Here is a 20,745-nt window from a genome sequence, read left to right on the forward strand (position 1 = left end):
ACATTATGAGAGTCACAATTAGCGATTTTTCACACACTCACTCAATCACTCAGCGATCAGCAAATCGCTGATTCTGACTCATAGAAAGCAAAATTTACAGGTTTTATGTTTCAAACGCATACTTTGTAACCTCTTCTTGTAAACTATAAGCAACAATCAATACGAAACTAACGATTTTAAATTGGCTCACTACTTGACTAGCCTATTGGTCCCAAGCAAACGATTAACGTATCCCATTCTAGTCGAAATTCTAGTACTACGCAATGTTTGTTTTGATTCGCTACGAAAGTTTGACAGATAAAATGAGGGGTTATTGGTTTTTCCTATGTTTTGAGGGGTGAATCGATTAGCTTGGGACCGAAGAGAGTACCAGAGCTGAGCCAAAAAGTTGAGCACGTTATTTCGGGACCTTCTAGTCTTAGAGTTACCTCTATGGTATAAGTAAAACATGTCATCATACCATCTTTTGGTTTTATTATTCCAAAAAACATTATTTTAGCTGAAATGAGTACTTGCAACCTTGTCGCCAACGTTTCGATCCAGGGCATACGATTTTGATCAGGGCTAGTTTTAGACAATGACCGATTTTTTTTTGCGTGGCGCGAAAGGCGGCGTGCCATTATGGAGGTAACTCTAAGACTAGAAAATCCCGATGAAACGTGCTCAACTTTTTGGCTTAGCTCTGGTACTATCTTCGGTCCCAAGCTAATCGATGCACCCCTCGAAACATAGGAAAATCCACGAACTCCTCATTTTATCGGTCAAATTTTCATAGCTAATCAAAACAAACATAGTGTAGTACTAGAATTTCGACTAGAATGGGGTATGTTAATCGATTTGCTTGGGACCAATAGGCTAGTCAAATAGCGAGCCAACTCAAAATCGTTAGTTTCCACCGGTTGATACCATTATGTCCCTTGAGAAAGCCCGATTCCAAATACCGTCTGAAATGAAACATCATAGCGTTTCGATTAGTAATTTCATGAGATTTAATTTTCATTATTTTATTGGCCATGAATGGGATTTGAGATTCCACGTACCTCAACACTCGTGAAATGTATTTAAGATTCATGTTATGCATTTCAGATATAATAAAAATCCAAAGCATAAACTTCCCATTTGCAATAACTTCATCACAAACCTCAATCATATTGGAATTCCTACCTAATGCTGCCATTATTCTGACTCCAACATAAATAATCATCATATCTATTCTGCTCTTTTCAGATTCGCTGCTCGCATCGCATTCCAACAATACCGGAAGAATGGCGCTCCCGGCTCTGTCATCCCCCCATTTACTGTTCCTTGCACTATTTACCGCCCTGAGCGTGGGCGACGCTCAGGAGGTCAATAGTACTCCTTCCCTTGACCGGCACCAGCTCATTCCTCACTGGACAGCATTGCCATTCGCCTCCGCCGATGCCATCAGATGGGAAAATCGAAATAAGATTTATCCTAAAACAACAAACTCGTTAAAGTCAGCAGCATCCCTCGGGGAACAGGACTCCATCACCGACGTTGATGTGATGAAAAGCATATCACCGACGACCACGACCGGCGTCGCCAGCAGACGACAGCTGACTCATCTGGTGAAGCGCGATGTAATTAAAGTGCAAGAATCTCTATTATCATCGTCATCTTCATCATCCTTGTCGTTGACAGCTTCGACGATGAGTGCGAGAATCGACCAGTCGCTATCGGAGAGTTCTAATGGCGCAATTTGTCGCAACGGAAGCAACTTGCCAGATCCGGCCGGAAGCTGCACCACCAACAGCATCAACGGCACTAAATCATCGGCAGATGGGAACCAGACCTACGTTACTCCGTACTACACCATCATCAACCTGGACAACCATAACGACGTCCTGTGCGATGAGGAGTACTATATGGAAGAGTACAACGAGAACTGCTTCATCGATCATAATGTGACCTGCGTGGGCGATCCGTTGTACTGCAATCTAACGAACGAGGAGTACCAGCAACTGCTGATGGACTACATCTACCCATCGACAGCCGAGTGGATCCTGATTGCATCGCACTCGGTGGTGTTCATAATGGGGCTGGTGAGTACCTCATGGGTGGTATTTGGGTTGAATTATTTGCAGCAGAAGTCGCACTGAGAGGTTAATTAACTTAATGACTGCTGATGGGGTGTTTGCAGTTGCTGCGTAGCTCAGACAGAGGTGCAATGCAGATTGGATGCGTTGTAAATGGGTAATTAGTTTACCTCGAAAGGCCTTCGGTGCCGGTGGATGTAAATTTGATTAACACGGGAATCAGGCCGTAAATCAATTTATGACAAGTGAATAAAGGGTGTCCACAGTTAAATTGCATCATTTAGCCAAAAATATGCCTCTCGACCGATCGTCATGACATTTTTAGGGAATGTAATACTATATACAAACATGGTTTAAGTATCTTACTTACACCCATAAGGTTTTATACAACGGTTAAATCGACATTTTTCTGTTTTCAAGCATGATTTCAACATTTCCTGATTCGATGGATGCTTTAGGATGTTTACTGAGTTCGTGCTTCATTATAGCCCAGTATCTTTCGATTGGCCGCAATTCCGGTGCGTTTGGGGGATTGATATCCTTCTGCAGTCGTTTCTTCAGGAACTCATTCATGTAGACTTGGCCATTTACGCTTGTAGTTGCTACGAAAGGCTTGCTCCGTTTTGCGTACGAACAAATCGCCTGACAAATCATGAATTTCTTGGGGAACTTCGACATTTGCTGTTTCTACTGTTCTACTCATCAGTGGGTATGTTGATTGCGCTACTTCGACGAGCCCGCCAAGCCCCACACGCCCAGAAAAGTTGACTTAGATGGTCAAACCCATCCACACCCATCGTACGTACGGAGGATTGTCGGAATACGGAACGGTGGATATGAAAACAACAACACCTATTGTTCTGAGCTTTTTCTGTTCACCTCGGTGTAAAAACAACAACCAGAGCGAGAAATGATGTTGAAGAATTGCAGTGAGGAAAATAATTTACAATACTTTAGTGCTCAAAACTATATTAATATTAAATTTAGTAACATTTGTACCTGAAAACGACAAATATTGGCGAATTGTGAACAGGTATTTGTTTAATGCAGTAAAATTGTACATAATTCTTTGCCAGTGAATTCTAACCTAAAATAACAATTATAGATAAACAATTCTTAGTAAATAACGGTACATCTATTGTTGAGCTTAAAACTGTTTGTTGGATTAAAACTATCTTAACAAGGTGAGGAAAAGTTAATTGTATGAGCAACATAAAGCTAATTTACGGAATTAAATCTAGTTAAATTACCTACAAACTGACATAGAAGAACAGAGAAGTTTGGATATAGTTCTTTGTCGGAACAGTAGAGGCTCGAGTAGAGGTGAGAAATTAAAATTAATTTATAATACTAAGTTAACTTACCTAAATTAATTGTAGATAAATTTTGATAGCACGACACATTTTTTTTTTGGCAAACGTCGAACAAACCAGTTGAGTGGTAGTAAACACTAAAGTAATGATTCTTAATATATCTAAACACAGCCTTATAACTAATATGTCCAAACACCCACAGGAATTTTGTAATAAACCTATAACCCGAACGGTATATTCACGAAATGTAGGATATTTTCAACTACCACCCAACAGGGTATTTTTAAGTTATTAATTGGCTTCTTACTCTTCAATTTCTATTTCTATCTCTATCTTTATCGATCTCTATCTCTATCTTACGCACATCAAATCAGCCAATCACGAGCTGGTTCACGTTTGACAGAAAAGTGGTTCATTTTTGCCCCCGTATTGTCACCTTTTCTCTTAGACTTTGATCCGTTTGATCCTCGATTCGAGTGGTAAACATAAACACTGAAATGACAGAATACACTTATAACTGATTTTCAATACATTAATGCATAAAATTACACTTTTGTTTTTATAATGCACAGAAAATTACGTACATTCAAAAAATTCAAAAACATACATTATTACACAAAATAAACATTCGATAAAAAAAAATACTTCAATAAAGGGCGAACACGAAATTATTGCAACACCGAAAATGTCATGCCAATTTTCTTATAATGTTTAGAATCAAATCAAAATTTTAGGGTAGTTTTATACATATATTTACTTCAAAAATCAAAAGAAAAGTTAATCGATGGAGCCTTGAGTGTAAAATTGAACGCATTTTCGCTTGATGCCCTCCATCAAAGTCTTTACAGTGTCATCCGGTACCAGTTTCTAAGTTTTTTTTTTTTCCATTTTCTTAACATGTCCTTCTCGTCTTTGACTGTCTTCTTGCTCTTCCGAAGTTCCCGCTTCATTATTGCCCAGTATTGCTCCACCGGGCGCAGCTCCGGACAATTTGGCGGATTCATGTCCTTTGGAACAAAATGGACAGAATTGGTCTCATACCACTCCAGGACACTTTTAGAATAGTGGCATGATGCCAAATCTGGCCAAAATAGTGGAGCTTCGTCGTGCTGCTGCAAGAACGGCAAAAGGCGCTTCTCGAGGCACTCAGATTTGTAGATCTCGCCATTTACTGTGCCCTTTGTCACGAAAGGCTCACTCCTCAGATGGCCTGCCAAATGAGATATTTGGAGGCGAACTTCGACATTTTCTTCTTCTTAAATTTGTTGTCCACATCGAACTTGCTCTTGCCGGTGAAAAACTCCAACCCCGGAATTTGCTTAAAATCGGCTTTTATATACGTTTCGTCGTCCATCACACAGCAGCCATATTTTGTCAGCATCTTCTGGTAGAGCTTCCGTGCCCGAGTTTTAGCCGTCCATTGTTGCCGCTCATCGCGGTTTGGGAAGTTCTGTACCTTGTATGTATGTAGTCCAGCTCTCTTCTTTGCATTCTGGACGTAGCTCTGCGACATGCCGATCTTTTTAGCCAAATCACGGCTTGAGACGTTGGGATTTGCTTTAATCATCCGCTTCACCTTTCCCTCCGTCTTTTTGTTCTCCGGTCCCGGTTTTCTTCCAGCTCCTTTACCGTGGTCGAACGTCAACCACTCCTGGAACCGCTTCAACACTCTGGAGACGGTTGAATGGTGAATGTTCAACATTTTTCCCAACTGCCGGTGCGACAGGTCAGCAAATTCCAGGTGTTTGGAAAGAATTTGTTCTCTCAACTCGCGTTGGTTCACCTCCATTTTCGTTGAATCGAAAAACACGACTTCGAGTTTGACAGCATGTACACAATACACATCAATGAGAAAGTGTGCAAAATTTGGTTGATTTTTACCCAATGGTGAAAAAGTTATGCCCTGTTGAATGTGTCGCAATAATTTCGTGTTCGCCTTTATGTTCATCAAAACGTTGGCTTGAATCGAAAATACACAAGTGAATCACCCCTCAATTTTGTCAAAATTCGTGTGTACAGCTTACGCAGTACTGAACACTTTTTCTTGCACTCACTGGCTTCCAATAAACAGCTAAACGTGTTATGAAACGAGAAACAGTAGATTGTTCTCGAGATTGTTGGATTCCCAACATCTTTCCGATGGCTCGGTGCGAAAAATGTGGGTTGTTGAGGTGAGTGTGCATAATTTTCTCGCGCAACTTCATTTTCAAAACTACAAGAAATTTCGTAATGAAACTCACGCAGTGTGAAAAATACACGCTGAGGCCAACTCACCCAAAATTTCATAAAAATGAATCCAAAGGGCAATTGTTACAGCTTTTTGAAAGTGCTGCAATTTAACTTTGTACACCCTTTACCAATGCTTTCTGTATGACATCATGCGGTTGGTGTGTATCGTTCGACTGAAACTCATTTCTTGATTATGGGAACTCGTTTCGAAATGTTGAAAGTTCATTTAGTTGTAATTTGATATCAATCGTATTTGTATCTATTTCCTTATTTTATGAAATATTTATATATTATAAATCTGTTCCTGAACCATGTTTATTAATTCCAGCCCTATCTAATTCCAAATCTCATGCCAGACATTGTCAAACACCTTTTCAACGTCTAGCAATTCCATGGCTGAGGACTTGGATACAGGTTTGTTACTTCGGATGTTATTCATCACCCGTACTAGCTGGGGATTGATGGAGTGCCCCTTCCTGAACCCAAACTGTTCTGGAAGTAGAATGCAAACTATTGAGAATGAGTTTCTCGAACTCAGTGCTGAATGGAGGCTGATTGGTCTGTAGCGTGAGGGCAATGTTCGATGCTTACCGGGCTTGCGGATTGGTATGATTTTTACTACCTTCCAGATGCTTGGAAAGTAGTGCAGCTCTAAGCATCTGTTGAAGATAGGGGCCAAAAGAGACTGCACTTTCATGCTGAATCTCTTCAAGATCAAGTTGAATATACCGTCGAACCCGGGAGCCTTCATGTTCTTGGTACATTTCAGCGCTGAGCAAATCTGTTGTACTGTAATCATAGCCACCGTAAGCACGACACAAGGGGAAGCATCTAGGTTTTGAACGCATAGCGCAACCTGATAATCGAGCGGACTTTGGATAGTCGAGCCAAGCAAATGCGATGTAGCGACATGGTTGCCGATCGCATTTGCTATCTCCTGTGGTGTGATTAAAAGCCGATCGTCATCATTTTCGACTCTGATAGGTGGAACGGGTTTAGGATGAGTTTTCAGGACCTTGGCTACCTTCCAGAATGGTCTGAAGCGGTCGTCCAGATTCTGGACAACACGCCCGAAGCGTGCCCAGTTAACGTGGTGGTAGTCTTTGTGCTGGTTTGGAGCTGGAGCCACGTTGATGTCGACTTCAGCTACCACCGGTTGGTGGTCGGAACTGAGATTGTTGCGCACCTCCGGCTTGGATAATCTGATGTTCGACAAGAAAACAGTCCAGGATGGAGGGACTTCCTACCGAAGAGATGAAAGTTGCGTTCTTCCAGAAACTGCACAGTGTATAGTCCATGTTGAGCGTGGTCGAATAATAGACATCCGTTCCGGTTCCGCTGGTAGTTCCGCCAAGCTTCATCGACGTTCAAAGTCATTTTTTACGTTTCGAGTTAGACCCTTATGGCATGTTTCCCCTGAATTTCTCTCTTTCAATTTGGTCCAATTTTGAGGGATATTGTTTATTTCAGTCTAACTTTTAAGAATCCAATTTTTTGGGACGTTCGAAGCACCTTTCGGTTCAGGGGAGCATTTTCTATTTTCATATATTCATGATTTTCAAGAAAGCACTACCAACCGGTGGTGGATTCAGCCAACTCTGACGGAGAGTTCTCCCGGCTTCGGCTTTCAGTTCGCACTTGTGTGAGCACATTACTACTTTCTAGTTGGTCTTCTCGCCATTTTCGCTGCAGCGCTGACATGATCTGCGTTAGTGCTCTGCTGACGGCGTTAAAGGTGCCCTCCTCTCGACACATTTCTTCGACGACATTCACCTTATGATTCTTCCACATTCCCACACTCCGGACAGAAGGGTGACGTTGTGTGTCCGAACCGATGCAGGTACTTCCTGAAGCAGCCATGACCAGACAGGAACTGCATCAAGTGGAAATTGACTTCTCCATGCTTCCTGTTCACCCAGGACGAAAGAGTCGGTATTAACCTATGTGTCCATCTACCGTTCTCTACTTAGCCATCGACTCCGTTCTCACCATTTCTCGTACTCCTCTGGCTTCGCTCGTCATATAGCACTCGTAGTCCTCCACCAAGGTGATGCCGATTGGGATCATACCGGCGATAACGCATACTGCCTCCATCGAAATGGTGCTGTACGCACTCACGACTCGCATGGCCATGAGCCGGAACGTACTGCTCAATTTCCTTTGGTTCTGCTTCGTTTTCAGCGCTTCAATCCAGGCTGGACCTCCGTACCTTAGTATCGATGAGGACACACTAGCCAGAAGACGCCTCTTGCTGCTGCTTGGACCAGAATTGTTCGGCATGATTTTGGCTATTGCGTTGATGACCTTCGCCGCCTTCTCGCAGGCGTATTCGATGTGGCTGTTAAAGTTTAGCCGGTCGTCGATCATCACTCCCAGATACTTCAGCACGCGCTTCGAAACAATGGTGTGCTCTCCAACAGTGATTTCTGCCCGCTGCACTGCTTTGCAGTTACTGACCAACATCACTTCTGTTTTGTGGTGGGCTATCTGCAGCTTCGCTCCTTGCATCCAGTTACCAATCGTATCTATCGCCTCGGTTGACAACACTTCCACCTCTTCCAGCGTCTCGCCTGTTACCGTCAAGACGACGTCGTCCGCAAAGCCAACGATCTCAACTCCTTTGGGCAGTTTCAGCGTTAGCACGCCGTTGTACATCCCATTCCAGAGCGTTGGACCAAGGATGGAGCCTTGTGGAACTCCCGCCGTGATTCTAAGCGATTTCTGCCCCGTTTCTGTCCCGTAGACCAGGACCCGGTTCTGGAAGTAACTACTTAGAACCCTGCAGAGGTAGTCTGGAACCCTAATTCTATGGAGAGCCTTGGCGATGGCCTCCCAGCTGGCGCTATTGAATGCATTCTTCACATCAATCGTAATCACGGCGCAGTATCGATTTCCTCTCCGCTTCTGTTTGGAAGCTTTCTCGGCTCTGTCAATCACTGTCCGAATTGCATCCACCGTCGATCTCCCTTTCCGGAATCTAAACTGCCTCTCCGACAATCCGTGCTGACTCTCCGTGTATTTTGTCAGCCTGTTTAGGATGATCCTCTCCAAGAGTTTTCCGAGTGTATCCAGCAGGCATATAGGCCTGTACGATGCTGGATCCCCCGGCGGTTTTCCTGGTTTTGGCAGCAACACTAGCTTATGTATCTTCCACCTGTCAGGGAAGTGACCCTCGTCCAGGCATTTCTGCAGCACCATCCTGAACATGTCCGGGGATGACTGGATCGCCGCTTTCAACGCTACGTTGGGGATTCCATCCGGACCGGGAGCTTTCTTCACCTTCAATCCTTTCGCCACTGCTACGAGTTCCTCGTTGGTGACTTCGACGTTATCTCCCTCCCCTTCTCCTTACGGTGTAGGTGGCCAGGTTGTTGCGTCGTGCTTCGGGAAAAGTCCTTCCACGATGACTTTCAGCTTCTCTGAGCACATTTCAGCGGGCATCGTTGGACCTCTGATCTTCGCCATCACGACTCGGTATGCGTCGCCCCAGGGGTTGGCATCAGCGTCTCGACACAGCTCCTTAAAACAGTTCGACTTGCTCTGCTTTATCACTCGTTTAAAAGCGGCCCTGGCTTCTGCTTCCGTTCTTGCTCTCTGAACACGTCTTCTGGCTCAGAGACAACTAGCGCGGAGAGTGCTAAGTGCCTCGTTCCACCAGTAGACTGGACGCCGTCTGTTATTTGGCTCCAGTTTCCTCGGCATGGTCGTGTCACATGCTCTCACTAACGTTTCTGTCAGCTCGTCCGCATTTAGATCTACGGGACTCCCGTCCACACGAAGTGCCTCAACGAACAAATCCTTGTCGAAAGCTTTCGTCTTCCACTTTCGGTCACAAGTTCTCGTCCTCCGTACTGCCACAGTATTCCGTTGGCCGATGCCATATCGTATCGCCTGATGGTCGCTATGGGTATATCCTTCGCACACTCTCCAATCCATGTTTGCCATCAGCGACGGACTGCAGAAAGTAACGTCGATAATGGATTCTCGGCCATCTCTGCGAAAAGTGCTGCTGGTGCCTTTATTGGCCAGCATAACTTCCAGTTTTGCCAGAGCTTCCAGCAGACTGTGCCCTCTTGCATTGAAACACCTGCTTCCCCACTCCACTGCCCAAGCATTGAAGTCTCCTCCGATGACTACCGGTCGTCGTCCGACCAGCTCTTCGGTAAGTCCATCCAGCATCTCATGGAACTTCTCCATCGTCCATCTGAGGGGTGCGTAACAACTACACATGAAGATTCCGTTGATTTTGGCGATCACGAAGCCTTCGTATGAGCTCGCAACCACTTCTTGAATGGGGTATCTGCCCATAACTTGTACAGCTTTATGCGCCACCCAGTTACCGTTATCGGGAGGGACTCGATACGGTTCCGCAATGATTGCAACGTCGCACTTTGTTTCTGTTGTCGACTGCCACAACAGTTGCTGAGCAATGTCGCAATGATTGAGGTTTATTTGGGTTACCTCCATTACTGTTGGCCTGCCATCGCCTTTTTGTATGCTAGGCATTTGAAGCCTCCCGTCGTATGATCGTTACCGTCCTCTTGTTTGCAGAGCATACACCTCGGATGCTTCGTGCAGCCTCTTGCAATATGGCCTTTCTCTCCGCATTTCCTGCACAGATCAGATCTGTCAGGGCCATTGCAGTTCCTCGCCTGGTGACCGAATCCCATGCACTTGAAGCATCGCTCCAGTTGCTTGGTAACCCGAGGAGTGGCTTTCAGCGAGCACAATGACCAGCCAACCTTGACCTTGCCCGTCTCTAACAGCTTATTCGCTGCAACTGTCGAAAGCCGTATAACCGCCGTTTGCATGCCGCCGTACGCCTTCCTCATGCGGATTGACATCGGGACATCTCCCAGATCGCAGTGCACTCTCAACGCACTTCTTAGCTCCTCTTCTGTGGTGATCTTGTCCAGGTCCCTGCACTCGACCACTGTCTCCTGGGATAGAGCTCTTACGCTCGCCCCTTCGCCAAGAGACTTTTCAACGAGCTCCTTGTAGGCTGAGCTCTTGATAGCAGGATCCTTCTTCAGCTCAAAGAGGATCTCGCCTTTCTGGGTTCGCCTGGTTTTCACCACGTTCTCTCCTAGTTGCTTCAACTCCGGATCCTCTCGTACCTTCCGGAGGAGTGCTGCATACGACGTTTTGTCCTTAGCTTCGACGATCAGAGCATCGCCCTTACTTCGCTCCCGACGAGTCCTGGGTATCTCCTTCTTCTGTTCAGCTTTCTTCTTCACGTCTTTTTCCTTCCGTTTTTTCCACTTCTCCTTTGGCTTCTCGACGATACGCCAGCCTTCCTCCTTGTTGTCTTCTTTGTCGTTCTTGACTTTTTTCAACTCCTCTTCCTCTCCTGGCGTTTCCCTTTTCCTCTTCTCCGAGCGTGGATTTCGAGGTCCCTTTGGCGTCTCCTGTATTTCAGCTGCTGCTTTCTCCTTGGCCTCGATCAGCGCCCTTTCGGCAGTCACGGATCTCGTCCTCAGCGCATCCTGTTCACGTTCGGCAGCAATAATGGCGGATTTGATGCCCGTCACCATTTCCTTTATTGCCTTGTGGACGTTGCTCTTATCCTTGATGAAGTCATGGAGTTCATTGATCCTCCTCCTGACCTCCATCAATTTGGTCTTCCCAAGCTGCAATCCTTCTTGGGGTGTGCTACTGCTGGATTTCGGTGTGAACACCTGGCTTAGCATAAGACCTAGCTCTCCTTGGTGTCCTTGCTGCTCACCTTGGGGCTTACTGCTGCTGTTGGAACTCGCTGTGGCCTCCAGGTTCAACACTGGTGATCTCTGCAATATCCCACTCCTTGCGAACACGTTCGCTCCTCCGTTTTCGATTTCTGGCGTCTTGCCGTCGTCCTTCATATTTTTTTGGGTTTTCTCATTTTCTTCTTTTTTGTTTTTTTTTCTCCGTTTTTCTCCATTCTGTTGGGTCCCCCCTCCAGGCCGCTATCTCCACTCGTTGTATGTAGTCGCCTATCGTGATCCCATGGTTATCTATGCAAGCAGGGAGGCCATGCTAGGGTTGACACGGTCCTTCATGGGGGCCGTATTCAGAGCCAGATCGGCGTAAGTCAGGAATGTTACATCTGAGCCTACTACTCACCAACCACCAATTGGTGACGAGTTTTGAACGTATCCGGAGACCTGCCAAGGTTTTACCGGGACGGGGGCAGCCGCACTAATAGCCCACTCGCCATTTCAAGAAGGTGTCACCCTTCTTTACTTAGGGAGCAGAATAGCACGACTGTCAGCCCTGTAGCGTGGTAACCAATCCATTGTGCCGTGTCGTGTCCATAGTTCCATGCGGTTGCCACTTAGCCATCGACTTTGTTCTCACCATTTTCCGTACTCCTCTGGTATCTCTTCGCATATTCATGACTTTCAGCTTTTCTGGGCACATTTCAACGGGCGTCGTTGGACCTCTAATCTTCGCCATCGCGACTCGGTATGCGTCAGCGTCTCGGCACAGCTCCTTGAAGCAGTTTAACTTGCTCAGCTTTATCTCCCGTTTTAAAGCGGCCTTGGCTGCTCGAAACACCACCCTTCGCTCTGCTCTGTCTGTATCAGTTTTTGCCCGCTGAACGCCCCTTTTGGTTCGGAGACAACTAGCGCGGAGGATGCTAAGTGCCTCGTTCCACCAGTAAGCTGGGCGCCGTCTGTTCTTTGGCTCCGATTTCTTCGGCATGGTTGTGTTGCATGCCCTCGTTAACGATTCGGTCAACTCGTCCGCGCTTTGGTCTGGGACGCTGCTGTCTACCAGGAGAACTTCTACAAAGAGATCCTTGTCGAATGCCTTCGTCTTCCACCTTTGCTTACTTACTTTCGTTTTCCACATTGCCGTAGGTATCCGTTGGCCAAAGCTGTACCTAATCGCCTGATGGTCACTATGAGTGTACTCCTCACACACTCTCCAGTTCATACTTGTCACTAACGACGGACTGCAGAAAGTGACGTCGATAATGGATTCCCTACCATCTTTGCGGAAGGTGCTGATGGTTCCTTCGTTGGCCAGACTGACGTCCAACTTTGCCAGAGCTTCCAGCAGGCTATACCCTCTTGCGTTGGTACATCTGCTTCCCCAGTCCACTGCCCAAGCATTGAAATCTCCTCCAATGACGATTGGTCTCCGTCCGGTGAGCTCCCCGGTGAGTCTATTTAGCATCTGGTGGAACTGTTCCATTGTCCATCTCGGGGGTGCATAGCAACTACATACGAAGGTCCCATTAATTTTGGCGATCACGAAACCTTCGTAAGACCTCGTCACCACTTCTTGTATGGGATACCTCTCCATAACTTGTATTGCCGCCATCCCTGCTCTATCGGCCACCCAGTTATCGTTATCGGGAGGGACTCGATATGGCTCCGCAATCATTGCAACGTCGCACTTTGTTTCCGTTGTCGACTCTGTGTGCTCTGTGTGTGTGTGTGTGTGTGTGTGTGTGTGTGTGTGTGTGTGTGTGTGTGTGTGTGTGTGTGTGTGAATGTGTGTGTGTGTGTGTGTGTGTGTGTGTATGTGTGCGTGTGTGTGTGTGTGTGTGTGTGTATGTATGTGTGTGTGTGTGTGTGTGTGTGTGTGTGTGTGTGTGTGTGTGTGTGTGTGTGTGTGTGTGTGTGTGTGTGTATGTATGTGTGAGTGTGTGTGTGTGTGTGTGTGTGTGTGTGTGTGTGTGTGTGTGTGTGTGTGTGTGTATGTGTGTGTGTGTGTGTGTGTGTGTTTGTGCGTGTGTGCGTGTGTCTGTGTGTCTGTGTGTCTGTGTGTGTGTCAATCTAACCATCTAACTCCCCACTACCAATCACACACATATAACCTTCCAGAGGCAAAGCGCCAGCGCTAATCCGGCAAATGTAACCGAAAACTATGAAAGCGAACGCGAGCACAAAACAGATAACAAACTTAAAACCAGGGTTGAAAATTCACCCGGGTGCGAGAGATATCATTCTCTGCGCTTCGAACCTTTGACAGTCGAAGACCACATGCTCCGGCGTTTCATTCACTCCGAGCAGAGGGGAGACGCTGCGTGTTTGAACCGATTCAGGCGCTTTCTGAAGCAGCCGTGGCCAGACAGGAACTGCGGTAGGTGGAAGTTGACGCCTCCGTGTTTTCTGTTCACCCAGATCGAAAAAATCTGTATTAGTCTACGTGTTCCTCTACCATTCTCGGCCGTGTTCCACTCCTCTTGCCACTTAGCCAACCACTTCGCTCTCACAGATTTCCGTACTCTTCCAGTTTCTTTCCACCTGTAGCACTCGCTGTCCTCCACCAAGGTGATGATACCAGGATCATACCGGCGATAACGCATACTGCTTCCGACGAGATGGTTTTGTACACACTCATGACTTGCATGGCCATGAGCCGGAAGGTACTACTCGGTTTCCTTTGGTTCTGCTTCGTTTCCAGCGCTGCAACCCAGACTGGACCTCCATACCTCAGTATCGACGTCAATATAAAAAGTAACCTTTTAAAAATCTTTGTATGCAACAAACTAACAACCAAAGTCTTCACCGGGGTGATTCTCCCCGGTGAAGTAAACGAACTCTCTACGGTGCTCCCTAGTGATCATTCATCCGCTCCGGTGTGTTGGACTGTTGGAGGTGCGAACGTCAGAAACTGTATTTGTTTGCGAAGTGGGAGAAGCGGTAGAAAGTGAAAACAAAATAAAGATCTCTCGGGTGAGTTTGCTTTTGTCATAGTGCGAGGTGTCTTTTCAACTCATCACCCTGCTTACACTGGGGAGAATGGCATCCCTGCTTAAAACACAACTGTATCCTAAGGGGTTCGAATCTCGTCCAGCTATATTACAAAGGCAGTTTGTCATGAAAAAGAAAGAAGAAGATTATATCATTATTGCTTTCGATTGCTGACATGGCTTTATCATTCGGCTTGTTGATCGCTTGTCATTTTGTCATTTGAAGATAGTTTTGATTACTTGCTGTGTATGTTTAGATTTCCAATCTGACAGCACCATCTTGTTCCCCATCCTTTGTTACATAACAAAAACTTACCTTCAAAGTGTTTTTATGTTACTTCATACGTGAAGTTTATGATTTTCAGAGTTGGTAGGAAATGCTATCTAACATGAAACTTTAGTGTGATAATTTATTAGCTAGAGAATGGTCTTAGACGAGGGTAGGTAGCAGTGTTAGGAAAAACTCAAAAACTCAAATCTCATGCATGAGTTTATACGCCTATGAATTTTGCCTTGCAAAATTCAACGTCGCAAAAATCACCGATGAGTTTTCAGGTTCAAAAATTCAATGCTTTACATTTTGGCGTTATTCATTGTTATTACTATTGTTTGTGCATCAGGAGTTGGAAAACTTACACAACATGCATAGGCATGATATCAATTGACGTTTGAGTGGTTTTTATGAGTTTAAAGCTGGAATGATTCTTCGGCGTTGTGAGTGTGAGTGCGTGAATATGCATGAGAATCTCAGGCGTGAATTTTTGCCGCATTCACACGTGAGTTTATTCTCGCAGGGAGGCTCAATGAATGAGATTTGAGAATGATTTTCCGAACACTGGTAGGTAGAAACTTCCGCTAGAGTACAGCAGTATGAAAATTGAATAGAAATTGAAAATGAGCGAAAGGCCATTAATGCGACAGTACTAGCATAGAGGTAACTCTAAGACCAGAAGGTCCCGTAGAAACGAGCTCAACTTTTTGGCTCAGCTCTGGTACTATCTTCGGTCCCAAGCTAATCGATTCACCCCTCGAAACATAGGAAAAACCAATAACCCCTCATTTTATCTGTCAAACTTTCATAGCGAATCAAAACAAACATTGCGTAGTACTAGAATTTTGACTAGAATGGGATACGTTAATCGTTTGCTTGGGACCAATAGGCTAGTCAAGTAGTGAGCCAATTAAAATCGTTAGTTTCGTATTGATTGTTGGTACTAGTCAAACCCAACCTTCTTTACCTAACTCGTACAATAATACTATAGAACATAATGTATGTTTGGACCTTTGTAACATTTCTTCTTTTAAACTGAATTTCGATTTTAAATCTTTGCTCGTTATCCCATTAAGCTCAGTAATCGGTAATCATAGGTCAAAAATTGTTATAGGTACTGTTTGAATTGATGGGTACGTGATTGTTACTTCGGACATTTGGACTGCTTAACATGATTGGTGCTCATTTTCTAAAACCGGCGCATGGAATATGTACTCTATTCTGAAATCTGTGAGAGGGAATCTAGTATCATGTAGAACAAAAAGTCAAATGTAACACTCATTAAGTCATTGAGAAAAAAACGTCCAGTGAAACATGTCCGAAGTATAACTTAACTAGTCAAAACGTCCTATGTGATTTTTTTTCTATATTGTAGCATGAAATTAAAAGTTAAATTTTAATTTTACCATTTCTACTGAATTTTCAACGTTATTATTCACTTTCTACAGTAAACATAGTTTTGCAAAATGTATTGCTTCGAAACAGTTATAACAATAATCTGTCAAACTTCTACTTCAATTTTCTCAAAATGTCGGACATGTTACATTGGTCCTTTTGAAGAGATACGCGAGAATCAATTTGTTTGCGGTGGAATCAGTGTTATTAACTTCGGGATTGAAATAAACCAGATTCCCCTTCTAACGATAATTAATTAGCTAATCGTGTCGATAGTATAATTTATTCAAAAACCCGATTATATGAGTATGAGTTGCATTATCCCCTTTGCAATCACAAGGCCAATGAAGGAAACAGATATTACTGAACGATCAACAGTGTGAATGCAGAGTAATTCAAGCTTCATAAACATCGCTGCAGGACATCCTCCCGCTCATGTACAATGTGCAGCATTAGCATATGTATCTCCGGGCGTGCTTCGAAACTGATTATCATACGGAAACATGCATACACATTAGCAAACAAAACGGCCAGCAAACCTCTCGAGTCCTACTTCCTATACCTATGTAGGAACATAGGGGGTGCCATGTGAACCAAGAGAAGCAACATTCTATTCGACGTGCAAAATATTGATGAGCGTTAGGGTGGAGCGGATTTCAAACAACGAGATTGGATCCCATGGAATGAAAATTCCTGCAATGAATCACCCTAACGGACCTCAAATATACATACCCGGCCACATATTCATATCCTCTGAGCTGTCAATCCGGCTCGTGTCTGCTAGCGCTGTCACGTTGTCTACCCGTGCCATGGTGCAGGTGTCATTAATCAAAACTAGCGGAACATTTGTGATGCGATCGGCTAACATAATCATTCCGAGCTGTTGGATTCCGCTTATAGAATTTCAATTTATTAAATGGATTTACAGTCGATACATGGTGCAAACTGTATACCATTTGAAGTTAAACACAACTCAATTATTTTCGGATTGAGAAGCTTCGATGAGCCGAAATTGAGAGCCGTAGACTATTAGACTAGTTTGAAGATGTGGAAAGCCCCAGTTGCCGGAATGTAATTTAATTCTGACCTACTCGAATTGAGCTTTCAGATTAAAGTTTAATTTTTTAATGGTCTTCTTTAGGCCTGTGTGCGTGGTGTCGGAAAAAGAGTGGATGGAAAACTCAATTAAGCTTTTCCTGATCATCACATTGAAAATGGGGCCCCTCTTTATGCTTCAACCTTTTTAATCTGTCGCTGTCGTTGGGATTGATGGGTATATACGGAAATCTCAACGTTGAGCCATGAACGGGAAAAAAGGTGTCCGATAAACAGGGAGCAAAAGTGTAGGTAATTTTCCAGCTTTTTCCTTAACCATTTTCGTTTACAATCTCAACCTGTTGTAAATTGAGATCCATTAAATGGCTCGTCCAAGACTGGCAAAGTGGAATCACCCGAAAGGCACAGTCAGTAACTGATTTACGGGAAAGGTAAGTCTCAAGAGAGGTTGAGACGATCTGTTGAGTTCGATGGGAGTAGCAATTTTACAGCAAATTACCTTCTGATAGAGTGATTGCAAATGGAAAGTGTGAGACCGTCGAGCGAAAACACCAAGCCAGGTTGAGCATCAAGCTTTGTAGGATAGGTCGAAGGACGAAATGAGTGAAGAATGATAAATGCAAGGGGGGTGACTTTCATATACAAACAATCGTCGCCAGCCTCGCATAACTGGTTCCAAACGACAACAAGCCATAGGCAACGATGGATTGTTGATGTTTGGAATCAAATTCTTACATGGAAAATCAATGAGCGTTGACATCACTAAATATAGCCTCCCGGTAGTCCAACTTAAAGAGTTCGTACACCTGGCTGGAAACGGCGAATTTGATTCCCAATCCGGTTGAGACTTTTTGCAGTACAAATGTTGAGAGACGGCCAGCCACAGCAACTACCAATTTTATGACAACCTATTGTACAACCTCACACACAACCTCATATCGGGCAAGTGGACATTTAGCAAAACTGATTGTTGAATAGATAAATCACCTAGGTCTGGGTTCAATCCCAGTTGGCGCCGCCGGGATGTTCTGAGGCATAACATCTCTAATCACGCTTTCGGAAGGGAAGTAAAGCCGTTGGTCTCCGGTTCATGAGTTGATGGGTCGATAGGGAAGGTCCAGACGTGGGAGCTGCCTCCTTGGCGTCGGTAGCATTGGTGCTTAGCACGGAAAACAAGATCGACGGAAAACAAATTAGGAAAAAAAAAGAAAAGATAAATCACCTATTAACAATAGAAATGGGGGATCTTTAAATAATCGTTTTATCAGCAATTTGAGAAAACTTAATTTTAAATATGAACTAGAAAAACGGAAAAGAGTTTTATCAAGGGGTTGGTCACTCTACACAGTGTGCCAAAATCGAACTTGGGCACACCGGGTGCAGTCATTGGCGTTGTTTGGCACCCATGGTTACAATTTTTATGATCTTTAAAGTTACTGGCAACACTGAACTTATTCTGCGCCTGCGCAGTGTGCATGTGTCAAAATGTGTTATTTATGTTGCAACTTCTAGTCAGATTATTTTCAAAACTACCGTGAATCTCCACCAAGTCTCGCCATGGATTCTCAAAATCGTTACACCCGTGACGGCAGTCGCATCCACATTTCCTCCCAGACGAAGAACAGCTAACTCCTGACCTGACCGAGATTTCCGGCCATGGCTACACGAACTAGCGATGCAGCTCCCACGGAGACGGACCATCAGAAGGAACAGCAGCAGCAGCAGTATTGGAAGCAGCCGCAGCCGTGGGAGCTGCATCGCTAATTCGTGTAGCCGTGGCCGACGCTGGAAATTTTGGGCCGCTCACGACAAGCGGTGCTTGAGTTTTAATTAACCAAACAAAAACTATATCATCCGACCATGTTCAAACTGCTCGAATACATCTATGGCAGTGGCTGCTACACCAACCATTCCATCGTCCAACATATAATGTTGGAGAACCGTCTTGGCAGATCTCAAATAGTTCAACAATTTATTTTTAGTCTCCAACTAACACAATAAGACATTATAATTACGAATCATAACATTAACTACACAGAAAAAGGAAAATCCTTTTTTTCTCAGAAAAAAGAAGCTTCCGCTCTTTCAAAGCTAACGTGTTTTCGATGTTCTCGTTGCTCCACGCATCTTTCATCTTCTTGGAGGAGGAGAAGCACAGCTTCATAATGAACGGGAGTTTTGTGTATTTGTGATCGATCACTCTGTGGTTGCACTTCATGATGGCATTCACTGCCAGGGCTACGCTCGGAAACTCAACCAATCCGGAGGAGGAACTTTCCGATTTCAGCGGGAACATTCGCACTTGCGACGGGTGGCAGTCCTTGGTGGTGAATGCAGTCAGCAGCAGATCCTCGGACGGCATATGGGTGGGGTATTGAAGAAGTGGAGAATGCGATTTTTGCTGGCCTGGGAAGCGATTGTTCTTGGAGGCACTGTAGACCTCGAAGCTGATCGAATTGTCCGGCAGGGTGGACTCTGACAACTAGTTCTGCTTGGAAAATTGGCTGGTCCGTTTCGGGTCAGCGGTGCGTCCTTCATCAGTCCAACATATGTTCCGGACGGTGTTGGTTTCCAGTTTTCCGACGGATGATACTTGGGCGGTGAAAAATTCGGTGCAAATCCGTTTCCTCTGCCAGCTCCCAGAAGGGCCGGTTGACTAATGATTGACGTTCGTTGTGCGGGGTCGGCCTTCCACCGAATATGGAAGGATCGTGTAGCAATGGATCTCGTCCGTTGCAGGCATCCTTGGAGACGGATGCATCCAGTGTGTAGTCCCAACTGGAGTCCGTGGCGTTTTTTAAAACATTGAAAAACAAAACAAAAACAAGAGCTGTCAAAATACCGCGTTGCCAAACAAGGCATTATTCACAAGCAATCAAAAGTCAGTTCAATGACTTCTTGGCACTGCCGGTACAGATGTGGCACACTGAGGTACACTGAGAAAAAAGTTGGCGCAAAACAAGTGTGTGGAGTGACCACCCCTTGAGTTTTGTGCAAGTTAGGGTAGTTCCATGGAAAAATCAATGGGAATTGAAGTCCGAATAAAAACGAAAGTTGCAAAAAAAATTTTAAACATTTTCACAGAACTTCCATGGAGTATTCCGAAGATAGTTTCTGAAGTGATTTTTCAGTAGGTCGTATGTAACATTTTTTTGTTTTAATTTTCGATATATCTGCATGTAAATTCATTGCTTACGTATGGCTATCTCACCTATTTCATTTAGAAGTGTTCGACTTGACAGCAGGGGATGAATTTAAAATCCAAGATTGAGACCGTCTCGAAAAGGTGTAAGGTTTTGAACGCTTATAACTTTTTCATTTATATTTGAAATTGAAATCCAAATATACCAATCGATAGAAGATAACTCGACGAAAAAGAAAATACTTTAACAATTTTTCATAAAATAATCTTGAGTAATGTACAGTGATAATTTTGTCGCGGTTTTCATGAAATAAACGTTTTTCCTAACCCAGAAGTCATAATTGAGTACCACTTGATTGCGCATTGTTCTGCATGAGCCTGTAAAGTTTTAAAACATTTTCCAGAGGCAAACCAGCCTTTAAGCTGAAAACCTCTTAAATAAAAAAAATAAAAAAAGTTTAAAAACAGCAAGCAAAGAAAAAAATTCACACAGCATTCAGAAATGCATTGATATATTGCCATCGGAAATGATTTAATTTTTGTTCGGTTTAAAGCCTGGAACGCGCAAAAATTGGTCGAAAAAAATCGTTTCTTTC

General features: G+C 44.4%; 1 protein-coding gene across 2 annotated transcripts in view; it reads left to right on the forward strand.

Moving 5' to 3' along the window:
- Positions 1-1,419: 1,419 nt before the first annotated feature.
- Positions 1,420-20,745, forward strand: part of LOC135697691 (orexin/Hypocretin receptor type 1-like) — a 346,064-nt gene continuing 326,738 nt past the window's right edge. For both annotated transcript variants that reach the window (XM_065217465.1, XM_065217466.1), the window contains exon 1: positions 1,420-2,063. In XM_065217465.1, the coding sequence (XP_065073537.1) occupies positions 1,527-2,063 (537 nt within the window). In that variant the 5' untranslated portion in view covers positions 1,420-1,526. The remainder of the gene's footprint in view (positions 2,064-20,745) is intronic.

Source organism: Ochlerotatus camptorhynchus, unplaced genomic scaffold, assembly GCF_037179485.1.
Source record: "Ochlerotatus camptorhynchus isolate MF236.1 unplaced genomic scaffold, CSIRO-AGI_Acam_v1.1 ptg000077l, whole genome shotgun sequence".
NCBI lineage: Eukaryota > Metazoa > Arthropoda > Insecta > Diptera > Culicidae > Ochlerotatus > Ochlerotatus camptorhynchus.